At 37.3% G+C, this 16,069-nt stretch overlaps 1 protein-coding gene across 3 annotated transcripts in view; it reads right to left on the reverse strand.

Annotated features, from left to right (window-relative positions):
* TLN2 (talin 2) overlaps positions 1 to 16,069 on the reverse strand; it is a 202,163-nt gene that overhangs the window by 92,060 nt on the left and 94,034 nt on the right. For all 3 annotated transcript variants that reach the window (XM_049812946.1, XM_049812945.1, XM_049812947.1), the window contains exons 9-14: positions 10,951 to 11,014; positions 8,690 to 8,794; positions 6,632 to 6,787; positions 5,609 to 5,710; positions 2,944 to 3,020; positions 1,080 to 1,260 (exon numbers count right to left, since the gene is read on the reverse strand). In XM_049812946.1, coding sequence (XP_049668903.1) covers positions 1,080 to 1,260; positions 2,944 to 3,020; positions 5,609 to 5,710; positions 6,632 to 6,787; positions 8,690 to 8,794; positions 10,951 to 11,014 — 685 coding nt within the window. The remainder of the gene's footprint in view (positions 1 to 1,079; positions 1,261 to 2,943; positions 3,021 to 5,608; positions 5,711 to 6,631; positions 6,788 to 8,689; positions 8,795 to 10,950; positions 11,015 to 16,069) is intronic.

Consider the following 16,069-nt stretch of genomic DNA (forward strand, 5'->3'; position numbering starts at 1 on the left):
CCACACTGCAGCAGGTGGATATTTCCCTGAAAGAAAATAAAGCCTATGGAGAGCCCACACTGGAGCAGGGTCTTGGCAGAAATGGCAGCCTGTGAAAGACCCATGCTGGAGCAGGCTCTCCTGAAAGGAACTGCAGCTCATAGGGGACCCCCACTGCAGCCAGTTTATCCTGAAGGACTGCAGCCCATAGGAAGGACCCATGCTGGAGTTGGCGAAAAGCGTGAGGAGGAAGGAGCAGCAGAGAGGGGCTGCCAATAGACCACTTTGGAGCAGGGAGTAGAATAGTCAGAAATGAAGAAGGAGTGAGGTTGAGCCTGGGAAAAAACGGAGGTGGCAGGAAGGTGTTTTAGTTTTTGTCTGTTTCTCACCAACCAACTCTATTTTGATTGACAATAAATTAAATTAGTTTTCCCCAAATTGAGTCTGTTTTGCCCATGAAGGTAATCAGTGATCTCCCCGTTTTTAACTCAACCTATGTTGCGATAAAGAATTTCTGTCTTATTTCTCACCCCCAGCCCCCAGCTTATTGAGGAGCAGGAGTGACAGAGCAGCTGGGCAGGTCTTTGGCAAGCAGCCAAGGTCAACCTACTATGCATACTACACTTCTAGTGGTACGTCATGACCTTAAGCACTGATTATATTCTCTACAGCCTGTTTAGGGTTTTTGATAGTCTTTTAATTTCAATGAGAAAACTCAGCATCAGTTTTAAGCCTGCTAAAAAATTTAAATTGGTGGGCTAGTGATAAGCTAAGTGTAAGCCTTTTTCCTAAAATTGCTTACTTTTGCTAGTCTTTTAACCTTTTTCCTAACCCTTGAATGCTAGTTTAACTACTGAGAAGTAAAGAGAAGGCTGGAAGAGCCAGCTTTAAAGAAAATGAGGAAATAAGTCAAAATGTGATACCCTAAATATTTTAGGGATGCTCAAAACTTATGTTCAGTAGGACAGCCAGGAAGTCACACTCTATATCCTCCTCCTGCTCTTAGTACTATGTATAACATGCTCTTTCTGACTACTTGCGGCACAGACAAGTTTCAAATGCAAAAAAAGTTTCAAATACAAAACAAGGAGGTTTCTCACAAGCGGGGGCATATGTCCTCTGTGCATCTGACCAACTGTGACTTGTTGCTGAGGAGAAGGCATGATGCCAATGTTGAAAGTCTCTGGGCCACTGGACCCTGAACGCATAACAGCTGGTAGTGCCACAGAGCCATGCTCCACCTTCCCGGTTCGGTTGAACTGCTGCTGCAAGATGGTAGATCTAAAAAAAAAAAAAAAAAAAAAAAAAAAAAAAAAAAGTAAAAAAAAGAAATCCAACAGAGAGAGAATTAGTTAGCTCCTGCAAATCAAGTTCTGCCAGATGTTCTTCCTTTAGGATTTTAAATTGCATTTCATGACATTCAGAGAAGCTGGAAAATTTAAATTTTACAGTTTTTCTTTCTAACCATTTTCTAACATGCTAGAAAAAAATTAATCTGGGGCTTTTGGCAGATTAAACATTAATAGCACTAATGAGCAGGCACCAAGGAAAGAAGACAATGTGCAGTTCTGGTATACATGGTACAATAGCTTTACTCCTATAACATGCATGACAGACAGAACCGGAACAAGGTTTATGGCATAACTGCTTTGTTTCAGTTGTATCATAGGCTGATCAATAGAAAATAGAAGCATGAACCCTGTGGAGGTGCCTTTTGCAAGCAATCACTAGATTTGGGATAAAAACTAACATTCATTCTTCCTTCTTTATACACACATGTATACACAGTACTTGCTAATAATCTGGCAGCCGATCAGATAATGGGCTTGGAGGCAGGATACTTTCAGAATTAATAAAGTTATTGTCATCCACAGTCATGAACCACTTTGTCAGATATACTGCTCATATTTAAAAATGGTTCATGCTTTAACAGTTAGAAGCATTGACAGAAGTGCTGGCTTTAACAGCAACACTGCTGGGGAAAAAAGAAATTTCAATTGTGAAAAATCTTGTATTCATCAATTACAAGTTTTGGGCTTCTCTGTGCAGCACTTAGCTAACAGTATATTCTAGAAGTGATTTGGAAAGGGCGATGTCAAAAGAAAGCACAACTGAACATGTGTGATCCGTCACAAGTTGAAATTTCACAGGCAGCCAGATTAAATATCTAACAAGTCTATCTCCTATAAATCGTATTTTTAACAATAAATCAGACTTTCCACATACACACTGCTAACGCTGCCATCGTCAGAGTTCCAAGAGGAGACTTGAGTGGCTCATTGCAGCTTATAATGTCACAAACCTATTTCTATTCCTTCAGCGCAACGAATTCCTTTTCGAGACTATGGCCAGCTCTACAGTTATGCTTTTTGCTATATTCAGTTACTATCCCATCAGAACCCTAGCCTGACCTACTAGTACCAAAACCTTACCTTTACACATGCCACACATCTAATTGGTTTGTCTAAAGTGGTTTGGTGAAATAAGCCAGCTCTGTTCATGACACAGTGTACAATTAAACTGACAGCAATCAAATTTACTGGAAACCATGGACCTAGCCAACACGAGCAACTAAAATATTTTAATTCCTAGGTGTTTGCATAAAGATCAAAAATCTAATACACCATTTTCAGCTCTGCATCATACTCCCCCCCCCCCCCAACCTCCAGCATTTTACTGAATTACAGCCTGACTTCCTTTGTTCAAGGGTCAAGTTACCTCAAACTGGTATTACTGCTGGTTGCCTTAACCAACTATTTTGTGACAAATACCTGCTCTTCAATCCTTGAATGAAGCTAGTAGCCTGATGAATTGCCAGGGGATAGTACTTCCTTCTATTGAAATACTCTGTAGAAAATAATTCTTTAACAGTAATAACTATACTATTTCGTTTGAAAAAAGCTGCCACAGCCAAAAGGTCTCACTCTTAAATAAAGAGCATTTCCTCCTGTTGTATACACTCACTTCTTAGGTGAAACAGATTCTTCCAACATGGTTGATTCCTCATCACCTTCAAGCCCAAATCTATCTTTACTTTGTTTCTGGAGGGGGTGGGGGGAGGGGGGAAGAAAAAGAAAAAAGTTAAACAATGTGTGTTGCTTTTTATTTTCTCTCCACCATTTCCTTGACATTTATCAGAAGCTTAGTCAAATGATCTGCAGAGTCTTGTCCAGTGCTGAACACCATGCATTTTGGTAGTGTGACAACATAACCTCCACCTCAGAAGAGGTGCCCTTCAGCATCTAATAGACCAGGTTCTAAGCCTTGGCAGATTGAGTGCATAAAGGAAAAAAGCCTATCGGTGCCTTTTTGAACAAAGGTAAAGAGAAAATGCTGAGATACTGTCTTTTCTCACAGAAAAAAAAAAATAAAAATTGTAAAGACTGAGTGATATGCAACAACAGCAAATCTGGGCACAGAGAGGACATGTACCATCCCCTTTCCCATTCTCTTCTAACTCAGGAACATCAGACTGACTCAAGTAACTAGACCGCAGCTACAAGTCATACTTAGCAACCTGAAATGTTACTACGTGGTGCTACCTACCACTATGAAATACATATCCATAGTAAAGATGATAAATTTAATACTGTATCCAAGTTATTTTACCATAGTTACTTCAAACCTCTGGACAGCCTGCACATCTGACTTTTTGAGGCAGTTTTTTATAGTGGTATAAGGGAGGTGAATATACACAAGGGGAAGAAGTCTGAAACCACTAGAAACAACAGGAAACTACCATAAAAGTACTGCCTTGTAAAACCAATCTATTTCTACTTGTGACCTAGTGCAAATATACTGTCTGCTTTCCACCTTGTTACATGATTTGTAGTCTGAATATATACATATATATGTATGTATATAAAAAGAGGAACATCCACTATGACTTCAGTTACATTTAACAGGAACTCCTCAAGCACATCCTTAGACACACACTCCCCGCATTTGTCCAGAGAAGTTCTTACTATTATACTTTGAGTTTATGCATGAACTGAAACTGCCTATTTCTAGTCAAGATTATGCCTTGCTTCCATATTAGTATGAAGTAAAAACCCCCATACCTAGATTAAAAAAATGGTAAAAGTTCCTCAAGTTCAGAGCTCCCTGTCACCTGAGTAATGACTTATCACTAAAATTGCAGGACAAGAGGGAGTGGGGAGTGTTGCACCAATAATACTTTAGCAGAAAAAAATACACCACCAATCCACACCAGAGCAAATGAGTTGGAACAGTACAAAACACACCAAGAATTAACATTATGCAACTAAGAGTGATAAACCATACTTTAAGGCATACATCACAGAGATAACTTAGGCTCAACAATTAGAAACTGCATGCTTCCATCATGAAGCATCATGGGTGTTTTACCACTTAACCTGTTACTAATTCATTCATTTTATAACTGGCTGTGTCAGCAAATTGTAAAGAAGCATTCAAAGGACTGGAAGGGAGTGGAAATACGCACATCTGTATTCCATCAAGACAGAAAGGCTGCTTTCATTTGGCATTAGAAAGCAAAGCTACTTTTGAAGCTTAAGAGCTAGAATGAAGTTTTAAACCATCTATAGAAGCCTGCAGTTTATTTAACATTTATTAAATTTGAGACTGACAGCCTCAGAATAAAAAGGCATGTACTGTGATGAATTCTGGCAATCCTCCTCAACCTCTAATTTCATAACACTTCATGTTACATCCTACACTGTTCACATGAACAAAGGCAACAAATTCTCCTGAGCTGCTTAGCTTTCTGTCATTTCTTTACTATTAAACTCCATTACAGCAAATAATGATGTAGTTTGGTTGAACAAAGTAAAAATTACAAAGGAATTTTACAAAGTAAAAATTTATCAAGGAGCAACCAGTGCCATTTGAAACACCTCACTTTTCTATACACCATACTTACAGTATGACCATTCAGCTCCACGTTTATTGGCAAAACTGGTATTTTTTGCTGTGGCACTTATTTACTAGTGAATATTTTGAATGCTGGATATGAATATCAGCCTTTCCTCTCTTCTGCCAGGCACAGTCCATAAAACCAAGCTTCAAGACAGTCCAGCCTCTTCACAAACACTGATTCTATCCCTCTCTCCGCACAACTGAGATGTAATTCTTTGCTTTACTGATCACAATATTTTTAAAGCAATATCCCCCCCCCACCCCCCCCCAACTTTCTCAGTTTTGATACATTATATATAAGAGCTGCTGGACAACAATTGTGTAGCCCTTAATGTAGTTTTAAATGCTGCTTCCAGGGGATCATTTCTTTCCACTTGATTCACCACTTTGGGTCCATAGCTTAAAATCCATAGTTGAAGCTTTGGACTCCCCTCTGCATATACACTCATAGTCAGCAGTCCACCTTCCAGACAGAAAAACAAAGCCCAAGCATGCTGTACCAAGCCTGACCCATACTACCACTACAGTTAATAGCCTTGATATTTTTTAGAAGCACTCAAGTTAATGAAAAGAGCTTGTATTAAAGGTAAAAATGATTAACATCCAAACATAGGGTACAACAATGACTTCATGAGAGAAAAAGAGAACTGCAGCTTGCACACATTTGAGCTTTTGCACTGCTGTATAGTGATTTTTACTGCATTTTTACTACATGTCATCAATACTTTACCTTCTTTAGGATGATATCAATATAACCTGCAATTAATTGAGAGATCTGTTCTCCTTCAGTGGTCTGTACTGAGTAATAGCTTTCCTGATATTCACCAAAATCCTGAAGGAAGAGAGGAAAAAAGCCAAACCTCTTTAAAAATAGAAGGTAAATAAATGAAGAAACAGTACCAAATATGAGTAAGAGAATTCAAATTTTAAAATTATTTGTATAGATATTTTATTATATCCAACAGTAAATGAAACTGCTCCAAGATTCTAAACAAGTCTATATGGGGGGTGAGGGAGGAGAGGGGAAGGATGCTTTTCACAGCTTAATCACAGACATTTCATAAATTGAAATGCCAGAGGACCAAGAGATACTTAGTCTGACTTCACCAGACTCAGTCACTGAAGGATGGAGAAAATTCTTCAGAATTTTATTCTAAAGCATAATCACCCATGCAACTGGAAATTAGATGCAAGTGATTAAAGTGAATATAATTTTCCAGCCTCTGCCTCTTGCTCTACCACTTTAAACAACCTCCTCATATACAAAATACTCTTGTTGCAGTAGTCTTTTATGGACCAAATAATTAACAAAACATCACATTCATGAAAGTTCTTTAAATACATAATAATCAAATGTATTAATGAACCACCTAGCTTTGTTTATATTCATATCTTGCAAGACACAAAGTGCATTACGAATGGCAAGCACCATAAAGGTTTAAGCAGGTGTGAATAATGATGTTTTCTTAACTGTTTAAGTGGTTAGGCACAGAACAGATTTAAACAATGTTTTTTGAGGAGATTTAAACAGTACTTTGGGGGAATGGGTCCATCTAGAAACATCAAAATACAGATCGACCCTAGACACCAATATGGGTCCGTTTATTAGTTTAGGACGCAGTGACTCTATACAATGCTAGAAAATTACAGATAGAACAAGTTACATTAAAGAAACTGTTCTGAGTTTAAGTACATCTTCCTTTCTCCTTGCCACATAGATCCTTCTTCCTCTGAATATATACAAAAAGACTACCAGAGTGAAGCTTTTAGGTGAGGCAGCCCAGCGTTTCACAGTTGTCAGTGGCCATTCCTGCAACACTTCCTTGGTCTTCTCATCCACACGCATCACTGAGTCTTTGGTGACACCCAGCAAACGAGGAACCAACTTGTTTTTGCCTTTCATTTTTTCCTATAACAAGGTGTGAAAGATTGTTTTTCATTCAAATAGAGCTTGCCAAAAGAAAAATGAAAAGCATGGTGGAATATACTGACAAAAGGAAGCAACTGGCATGCAGATGAGGACAAATTAAAACTCCAGGCTCAGTTTGTCTCGTCTCAGACAGTGATTTTCAAACAATGCATTAACATTAATAAGCTCTGGTCCTTACTTGACCTTTACTATGCAGTTCAAAAGACACTCCCTCTTCTCCCTCCTACAGGAAACAGAAGTATTTTAAGGATTGTGCTAACAAATCTCTGGAAGTTACTTTAAAAAAACAAAACCCAAAAAAACCAAGATGGCATTCCTTCTAGACACAAGACTTCCTCTGTAAAACCAGATTAGAGAACCTCAATGGGGAACTGGTATCAGGAGGACTGAGAAGTTAAGGTTGTCCATACCATTTCTCTATAAAATTTCTGGAGAGGTAAAGGAAAGGAAGGCCCACTGGGCCTGACAATTCGGCAAGAACAGCCATAATTTGTCCCATATTTTGGATTTGAAATCTTAGTTATTTTCAATCCATGGGAGCTTCCTAACCCATGCAAATATCACAAGGAAGGGTGATATCACAAGTCAATCTGCATGCTGCTAGCTGATGTCTCCTTATTTGTTGGACATTCTGCCTCTTTAGTTTTCCAAGGTTGCAGCGGATAGGCCCAAACTAACTATCTGCTACATAAAACCATAAAATAGAAATGAATCCCCATGTCCCATTCCTCTGAATTTATGTAGGCAGCAAAGAATCAATTCCTATTTGCATACTAGGTCATTTGATAGACCTTTTAAATGACCAATTATTCTTTCCAACAGAAGTTTCATGACATGGTTACTTGATTCAGTTACTGTTTGCTTTAAGCTATGACAAAAAAGCCCAAGATACTAATGAAAAATACAAAGGTATTTTTACCTTTTACCATACAGGTCAGCTACACTGTGTTAACAAATCCCCACTGAATTAGCATCTTGTTCTAAATGTGCATGCTTGTTAGTGTTAATATTTTAGTTACTGAAAACTGCATGCCATAACTTTAGTATAGTTTCTAATACACAACTTAGCTCAACAGCTCTGTTAAGGACTTGAGGTTCCATTAATGGTGCCTAACAAGATGGTTTCCCTTAAAGGAAGCAAGGTGACAAGGTAATTCTTTCTAAGCATACCATATTAATAGTATTATCCTCTGCACATTTTTCATTTTATTTTCATCTTCTATCTGCTTCACTAGAATTTTTTGATGACTATGTACTTTAGGAAAAGGCAACCTATAGATATTCAGCTATCTACAGAGATTCTGTACTGTAACTGTGGGAATCTAAGAAGGAAAACATTTGCCTAAGTTTAGCCTCCTTTCCATTCTGTATCAGTGGTTACTGAATACTCAGGCACTAATGCTTCAGTTCTGTTTTCACAGCAGAATGCCAGCATCTTGGTACCAAATTGTTCCAACAGCCGTAAGACCATGACCTGTTTTACTGCAAGGATTAAGAGAAATTAATCATGCAGCTGATAAAGTTGTTCTTCAGGTGCAGTTTTTCAGCAATTCACATTATCATTAAACTTCTAAACAGGAACAACTTATGACTTCTTTGTGAATGTTTTTCTGAAGACAGTACTTCATTCGTAATCAGAAGAAAAAAGAAATGTCAATTTAAAGAAAATAAATCATGACAGACTCAAATTTCTTTCTGCTAGCAGTATGACAAGGATCTAAACTGAAATTATAATCCTGTCCCATGTAGTAACTTACACTTTTTTCCAAATGCTGCTTTCAGACAGAAGGCTGAAAGAATATCTTTGACCTTTGCTTAGTGCAGAATCTGAGGTAATACATAACCAACCATACAATACAGTCCCAGCAAGATCTACAATACCTTAACAAGAAAAAATGACACTCCGTAGGTCCGCAGGGAACGGGCTAGCTTCACATACTTCACTTTGGCTTCTATTTCAGTCATCTCACCACAGTTTTTGTGCTCCTGTAATGACAGTTCAGTGTAACTCAGACAGAAACAATGCTTTCTGGAAACAAACAAAAAAGGCTATAGCTTTTATCTGTTTAAGGATACTTAGTTAATAACCATTACAATAAGAATATTTGAAAAAATACTGGCTAGAAATGTTAGCAAGACTGTATCCCATAATTCCTCACATAAAAGAGAACATAAACAACCCGTGCAAACGTAATGCTCCTCTTTGACCATCATCCATTCTGTGTTACCAATCAAGCACAAACAAACCACTTCTGAAACAGTTTACAATTCTAGGTATTGCTGCTATTTGACACCATTAGGTTTCATACAATTAACCTCTTCGCTCAGGCTTTTTAAAATCATTTAAGACGTCCCAGCACCCCTATTTTTTTCCAGGAACAGACTATTCGTGCTTTGTGCCCAAAACTTCCAATTCATGAGAGCCTCACGTCTTGTAATTGACCATTTCTCATCTGTTATAGGTAATTCCAATGGGCTTTTTTCACCAGTTGCACCGTTATCCACATTTTTTCCATCACATGAATAGAATTCTACAGGAGAGGAAGAAGCAATGATTTTTCTAAATAGTTCATCCTGAAGTAGTCATCTAGGTGTGCCTTGTAACTCAATTTCTATTTATTATTTAAACAATTTACTCATTAGTAAACTTTATTACCTGTAAGTAATGACAACTACCAATATTATATATTCAAACTTCCTCTCCGCATCTACTCTGCTACCCCACAGTGTTCTGCTGAAAATCCTACCCCGATGTCCTGCTATTTAAATCCTGTTTGTGGGATTCCCTATCACACCTCATCTTCCCCTCACATTATTCTGATCTGCTGGTTGCCACCACTTTCGTGCTGACTGATGGCAGCAGGGGGAGCACCAAGAACATGGGAAACACTTTTCTACTCCAGTTTAAGTCACCATCTCGACAATGTTCCACGGAGGAACTGCAACTGCAGTTGCAACTGCACCTCCAAAAGCCCTTTTGCATCCCAAGGACATAGACTGATCATATCTGTCAAGTTCAGCACAGAGAATACAACCAGGATCCCCAAAGAGCAAGGAGCCCATATGTAGTCATTGCAGATGGAGTATTTGGTGAAAATCACCTGCCAAACCCAAGAATTTTATAACTCAGGGAAACAGCTGATTTTTGTCAAAAAGACAGCTTGCTTATTCTACCTTGCTGTTGTATCTTTGCCCAGTATCAGTGCCCTCACTGATGAGCTTCTTGTCCACGCACTGAAGTATGTAGCGATTGAAGCTACTCATGGATCATATTTGACACAGGCAAAAATCACATGCTGTGAATAGCATGATAGCAATACTCAGAAGAATCTTTTTTTTTTTTTTTGCTTAAACTGGAACATCACTGCCACCAGCTAAAGGTATACAGAAAAGCGTTAGACATGCTCATCTACAAGAAAGTACTACAAGCTCCAGGTAGAACAGACTGAGCTACAGAATTCCTAGACTGGGAGTATAACAGACATAGGAAAGTATATGACCTGTTCCTGCTCTTCAACTTGTCTCCTGAGCTGAGATCACAGATCATTGGTATGTCCTTCCAGAAACCACATGACTTGATTTCAGCTGTTGGCCTCAGAATTTTTCAACTTATTCTGTACTGCCAAACATGTACTTCAGTAAGCACAGATATTTAGTGCATCTACAGTACTCAGACTCTGAGACCACTTCCAACAGTATCAGTACATTTTTTACTCAACTGCTTCAGTCTTTTACGACTATGTGATTCCCAGACACATCACTGCACTGCAGTATTAGCTAGCAGAACTCTTGAAGCTCATGCTTCAATAAGGCATGAAATTAAAACTGGCTTTCCTAAATGTGCTTCTATTTTAGTACAAATAACATCCTTACATTTCAATGCAACTGAAAAAAAGGCCTTAAGAATATCAAATATTCACTTTCTCCCCTTCAACAAAGTACATTGAATAATAATCAGTGAAGAAAAAAGGATCAGGACAATAAATCTGCTGAAGAAAGAAAAGCAAAGCTGTCAGATTCTTTACACTTGATTTTCTGATACTTATATAATTCGCGTATATATAGAGTATACACCTGTGAAAGCTCATATTTTTCTTACAAAGGAAGCGAAACTACTGTAGGTTTTTCAGCCTCACAATTACCTGAAATATTCTCTTTTCAGCCCCTCTTTGTTTGGTATATTCTTTAGGCAGGAATTCTTTTAGGCTAAGGAAAAAAAAAATTCCATAGTTAATGGTGTCTTCTTGAGGAGAGATGCTTTCCATGCTCCTTCATTAGCATTAAGTCCCCCAAGCTTCCTAAAATGGGCATAAAATACCTACATAATGAAACAAAACTGGCTAAGCAGAGTGAGAGCAAAAGGATACCTTACATAATTAAGAAAAACACTTTAGTTACATCCCCATGCAATACCTCTTTCATGTTTTGCAAAGTCATCTAAAGTAAATAGCAGCTGGGTCACTTTCCATTCTTAAACTATATGATGTCTCTCAGCAGTTCAGAGGGATTCACATGTAAATTCAAACATACTCATTGTAATCTGGGGGAAGAAGGGGACATCAAAGCTCAAGCCAGCTCTGTGAGTTCAGATGCTGCTATTTCCTTCCAGTAGCATTTTGATTTACTGATGTGCAGGACCAAGTTCTTCCTGTGTGTCTTCTAATAAATGTTAGAGCACTAGTATTTTACTGAAAAACTGCAAAGCCATTTAAGTGGACACAATACCAGTCACTATCTCAAAAACAAAGTCATAAATAAACAGTCCTAATATCAGTAACACTCAGATACTAAGGGTCTCAGAATACAAAGTAAACTAAGCAAGTTCAGCCTCCATGATAGAGCTTAGTCAGAAAGAATCTTTAAACACCTCACCTGTACCTCCTTGCTGTATAATAAAATAAACTCTTTATCTCAATCAAACATCACCCCAACTTGAAGACATATCAACATCATGCTTTAACAAACATCAGTTCTTTTCTGGATTGCACCTTCCCATCTGGAACACTCTACCCTGATGAAACTATGTCATATATTCAGCAGTTCATTTTCAGCCTGGAGAAACTTCCACAGTTCAAAAAATTGGTTTCTAAGGATCCCTCCTGCTTTGGAATATTAAGAATCACAGAAAAAGTACGACTGGATAATCTGCTCCTCATTTTGATTTATTCAGTAAGCAAGCACACTATTAGTACAGAAAGCTAGAACTACCTACTATCATAGAAAGTTACAAGTTTTGAGAATGATGAATTTTTTTAAACAAGATTGGCAAAAAATTTGCTTGGCTGTTCTGTGGGGGTTTTTTTGGTTTTGTTTGAGGGGATGGGTGTTTGTGGTTTTTTCTGTTTTGTTTAGTGTGCTTTTTTTTGTTTTGAAACACAAAAGCCTGCCCTTGCAGACAACAAAGTAACTCAAAAGATTAAATCAGAATTTTGTCCTTTCTTCAGAAATACTTCTCATTAGTGAGATCATTCAGTTTTTTCTTTGCATAAAGCTCAAGCAATATAAATCAAAGTAAGAACAAATTTTCCTTACAATGCTCCCGTAGTTACATTTCACTAATACATGATAATGAAATCTCTTCTCAAGACTTATTTACACAGACACATCATGGGGTGGGGAAGGCTGGAAAGGCAAATTAGATAAAGCCTATAGATAAGGACTGAATACAGTCCTTATTATCATAAAAAGCTGGTGCCTTTATTCTGAAACAACTGGCACTTTTATACAGAATTTCATAGGTTCAAACCAGTTTGGTACAATTCACTTCCAAGGCAAATGAAAAAAAAAAAAAAAAACAAACCCAAACCTGAGTTAAACCCAGTTTAATTCTGGAAATGGATTTATATAGAAAAATTATAGTTATCAATGCACTTCCAATTCTCATCTTTTATTAACTAGAGTTAATTTTCTTAGCTATCCGTATGTAGATAAACTATCAAGACCATTAAATTTTTAAACAAGTCTACTTACTTTGTTAAGTCATATACACTTTAAGACAATATTGCTGAGCAAACATTATTTGGAGCTTCTTAAGCAGCAAAAGTTAAGGCGACAACTTTGTGCTTTGTCCACTAAGTGCCAGCTCTTGCACACGTAGCTGGCAATTAGATCAGATGGTTTTGCCTTGTATCACCTTCCATTGTTTTTCAATCAATAGGCAAGTATCACCTCAACTGAAGGGTGAAATGCTAGTTGTAAACAGAATGAAATTGTTTTAATGCTGCCTATAATGAGCATATTTTCTTTATGATGCAACAAACAATAGTTTCACTTTATTTAGCAGCTTGTTTAATGGAGTTAACAAAAACACCTGGATTATATTATCATTTAGCCTTCTTTAACTACACATTATTACAATGGACAATGAACTCAGTTAAAATAACATCTAGCAGCAAGCACTGTTTATTTAACTTCATTTACTGTGAGTTTGCTCCCACGGTTCTTAAAAAAAAATATACTAGTGTCAACACAGATTGGTTGTTTTTCATTAGCATAAAGGTATATCCAGTGTTCTTGAAAAAAGGCAGTTCAAGACAGTAAAACAAGCTAGATTAAAGAATTGAGCTTATTGGTCACTAAGCGTGCTTGGAAATAAAAAGCAGAGGTGGGCAGTTTTAAGTGCTCCTTTCCTATCTGCATATGGATAGTACAAGTTCTTTATTAGATATTCTCTCCGCAAATTTAAACACAGTGTACCCTCTGTAGGTGCAATGCAAAACTTGAGCTGTATGAGTAAGGGCATGAAGAAAGACTACTTGCAATTTGATAGTTTAAGAGCTTTCACAGTTTACTTTGGCATGAGCTTCAAGGAAATTCCAACAACCAATACCAAAATATTGGCAATAATCTTCATTTGTGCAAAGAATAATTTATGAATGACAAAAAAGGGCACAAAAGATTTCTCTCTATAAACATATTGCAGACATGGCAAACTCAGCTAAGCTGTTTCAAAACAATGCTATGAAATACTAATACTATTCTGTTACATGCTGTTTTCTGTATGAGCTGACAGATTCCCCTTAAGGGAATCTGTAGCATGTTCAGGTTTCAGTGGTGACTGAACAGACAGCGCTCCACTGCTGTATTAAGCTACAGCATACAGTTTTCATAAAACACAACTGCTTTCATACTTGAAAAGAATCATTGTTCATCCACCAAAGAGTAGGGAATAGTTGGATGAAACCTTAAAAAAACCTCATTCTTTTTCAAGAAGAAAAAAAACCTAAAAAGTTTTTTCTGAAAGGCTGAGAGATGTATTTGCAGGGGGGAAAAAAAAAAAAAAAAAGAAATCAGCATTTATCTACATTATTTATATATATTGTTCATAATGAGTTAGGACCACTTAGCTTGTTTAGACTCACAAAACAAAAGCATGAGGTTTCACAATAACGCTGTCATGATGGCTGTATACAGCCAAATGCATACAACACTACATCAAACGTACACTTGAAATTAGAAGGCAATGACTAGGGACTTATGGTTCTGAAGCAGGCTCCTCTACAGAGGGCAAAAAGAAAATTACTTCTAAATCAGAAATCCTTAATTTTATGAAACTGATTAGACACCAGGACAGCAAGCAATTACACTTTAGTGACCTGGAAGGCTCGATCCTAATACATTCAAAGCCCATTTAAATGAAAATAAAACAACAGTAGAGAAAATTCCCTGCAGAAAATAACAAAGTTCTAAATTTTGGAAGTCCAGTTCTGAATTATTTCCACTGGAGTAACATCCTCTTTCTAACATACAGTTCATTTATTTATACCTTTCATTTCTATTAGGATTAAAAAAAAAAAAAAAAAAAGATAATGCACTTCATGTGTGTGATGTATTCTGTGTATTCTGTGATGGACTTCCAACTATCTAGCATTGCATACAAAGCAGAAATATCAGCCACCCAGCAGTTTCAGTCCACTATAGAACATAGTTACTATATGGGAGCTTAATAAAAAAAGAAAAAGAAAAAAAAAGAAAAAAATCTTTACACTGAAAAGACCAAGTAGAACACCTAGAAAAACCTGGAAAAATTTAAGCAACTGAACTCTGCACAGCAGTTTGCAAAAACTGCTGGTTAAGTTTGTGGGGAACTATTGCTTTAAACATTAAAAACAACTATTGCTGGGAACACCTAACTCTTGAAATCATTACTGTGACACAACATTAGCTTGTCAGGGGGTAATACCCTAATGGTTTGCTGCAGACATACTCTGGAGTGAGTGGAAGGAGAAAGGAAGAATAAGTAGACCATGGACAAATCCCAGAGGAAGATTGTTGCATAACTGGTCACAATTATAGGGAATAAGAACCAGGAGTACACTGAAGCTATTACACTGGGTCCCCATAATTCTTAGAGACACCAGTAGCCCTATTAGGAAAGGCTCATGGGCCAATCAGTAGCAGACAGACAGACAGAACAAAGAAAAGCTGATTATTAATTGGAACTGAAGGATATTTTTTCACATGGTTTGTTTGGATAACTGAACTGCTACTTTAGGAAAATCTTCCAAAAGTGAAGTGCTTTAAACAACCAATATTGCAGCATTGCACGTTCCAAAGCAAGCCACCACTTTAAAGTGATTCCCTGAGATACAGTAAAAACCAGACTCAGGCTCACAAAGGAAATATAAAAGTCAGCACTAAGCACTCAGCCAGTGGAACGGGACAGAAACCAAGTATACACCCATTGTTTTGTGCATCCCATTAAAGTATCTATGAGCCTCATATGTAGACAAGGCTTGATAGACTGTGCGGTAAAAAAAGCAGCTTGCTTTTTACCTTCCTACATTCTTTTCTTCAGACTCTGATTCTCAGTTAATTCTGCTGCAGGCAAACCAATCAGAAAATCAAAATTGGTAGAAAAATGGGACATTTAAATTTCAAACTAAACTTTCCCTGCTGATAGTGGTAAAGTACTGCAATAAAGGTTAAAGGATGGGCCACTTGTAAGCAGGACTCCTGTCCATATCCGAAACGAAGAACAGAATTCTAGATCTCCATTCATACAGTATCATGAGAGGGTGAATCTGAACAAGTGATTAATGCCACTAAAAAGTCTGAAAAATTTAACTTCTACACACAGCAATATTAACTTTATTCAAAAGACAAAGCATCTTTCCATTAGTGTATTTTCCTAGCAAATCAAACTTCTGTGATATACACTGATATATGCTTAATTCACACATGACGTTACTAAACGCAGGCAGAAGTAGACTTGTAAGGAAGAACAAAATCCCAGTTCTCCCACATTACCAAGTGGTTGGG

Source organism: Accipiter gentilis, chromosome 10, assembly GCF_929443795.1.
Source record: "Accipiter gentilis chromosome 10, bAccGen1.1, whole genome shotgun sequence".
NCBI classification, from domain to species: domain Eukaryota; kingdom Metazoa; phylum Chordata; class Aves; order Accipitriformes; family Accipitridae; genus Astur; species Astur gentilis.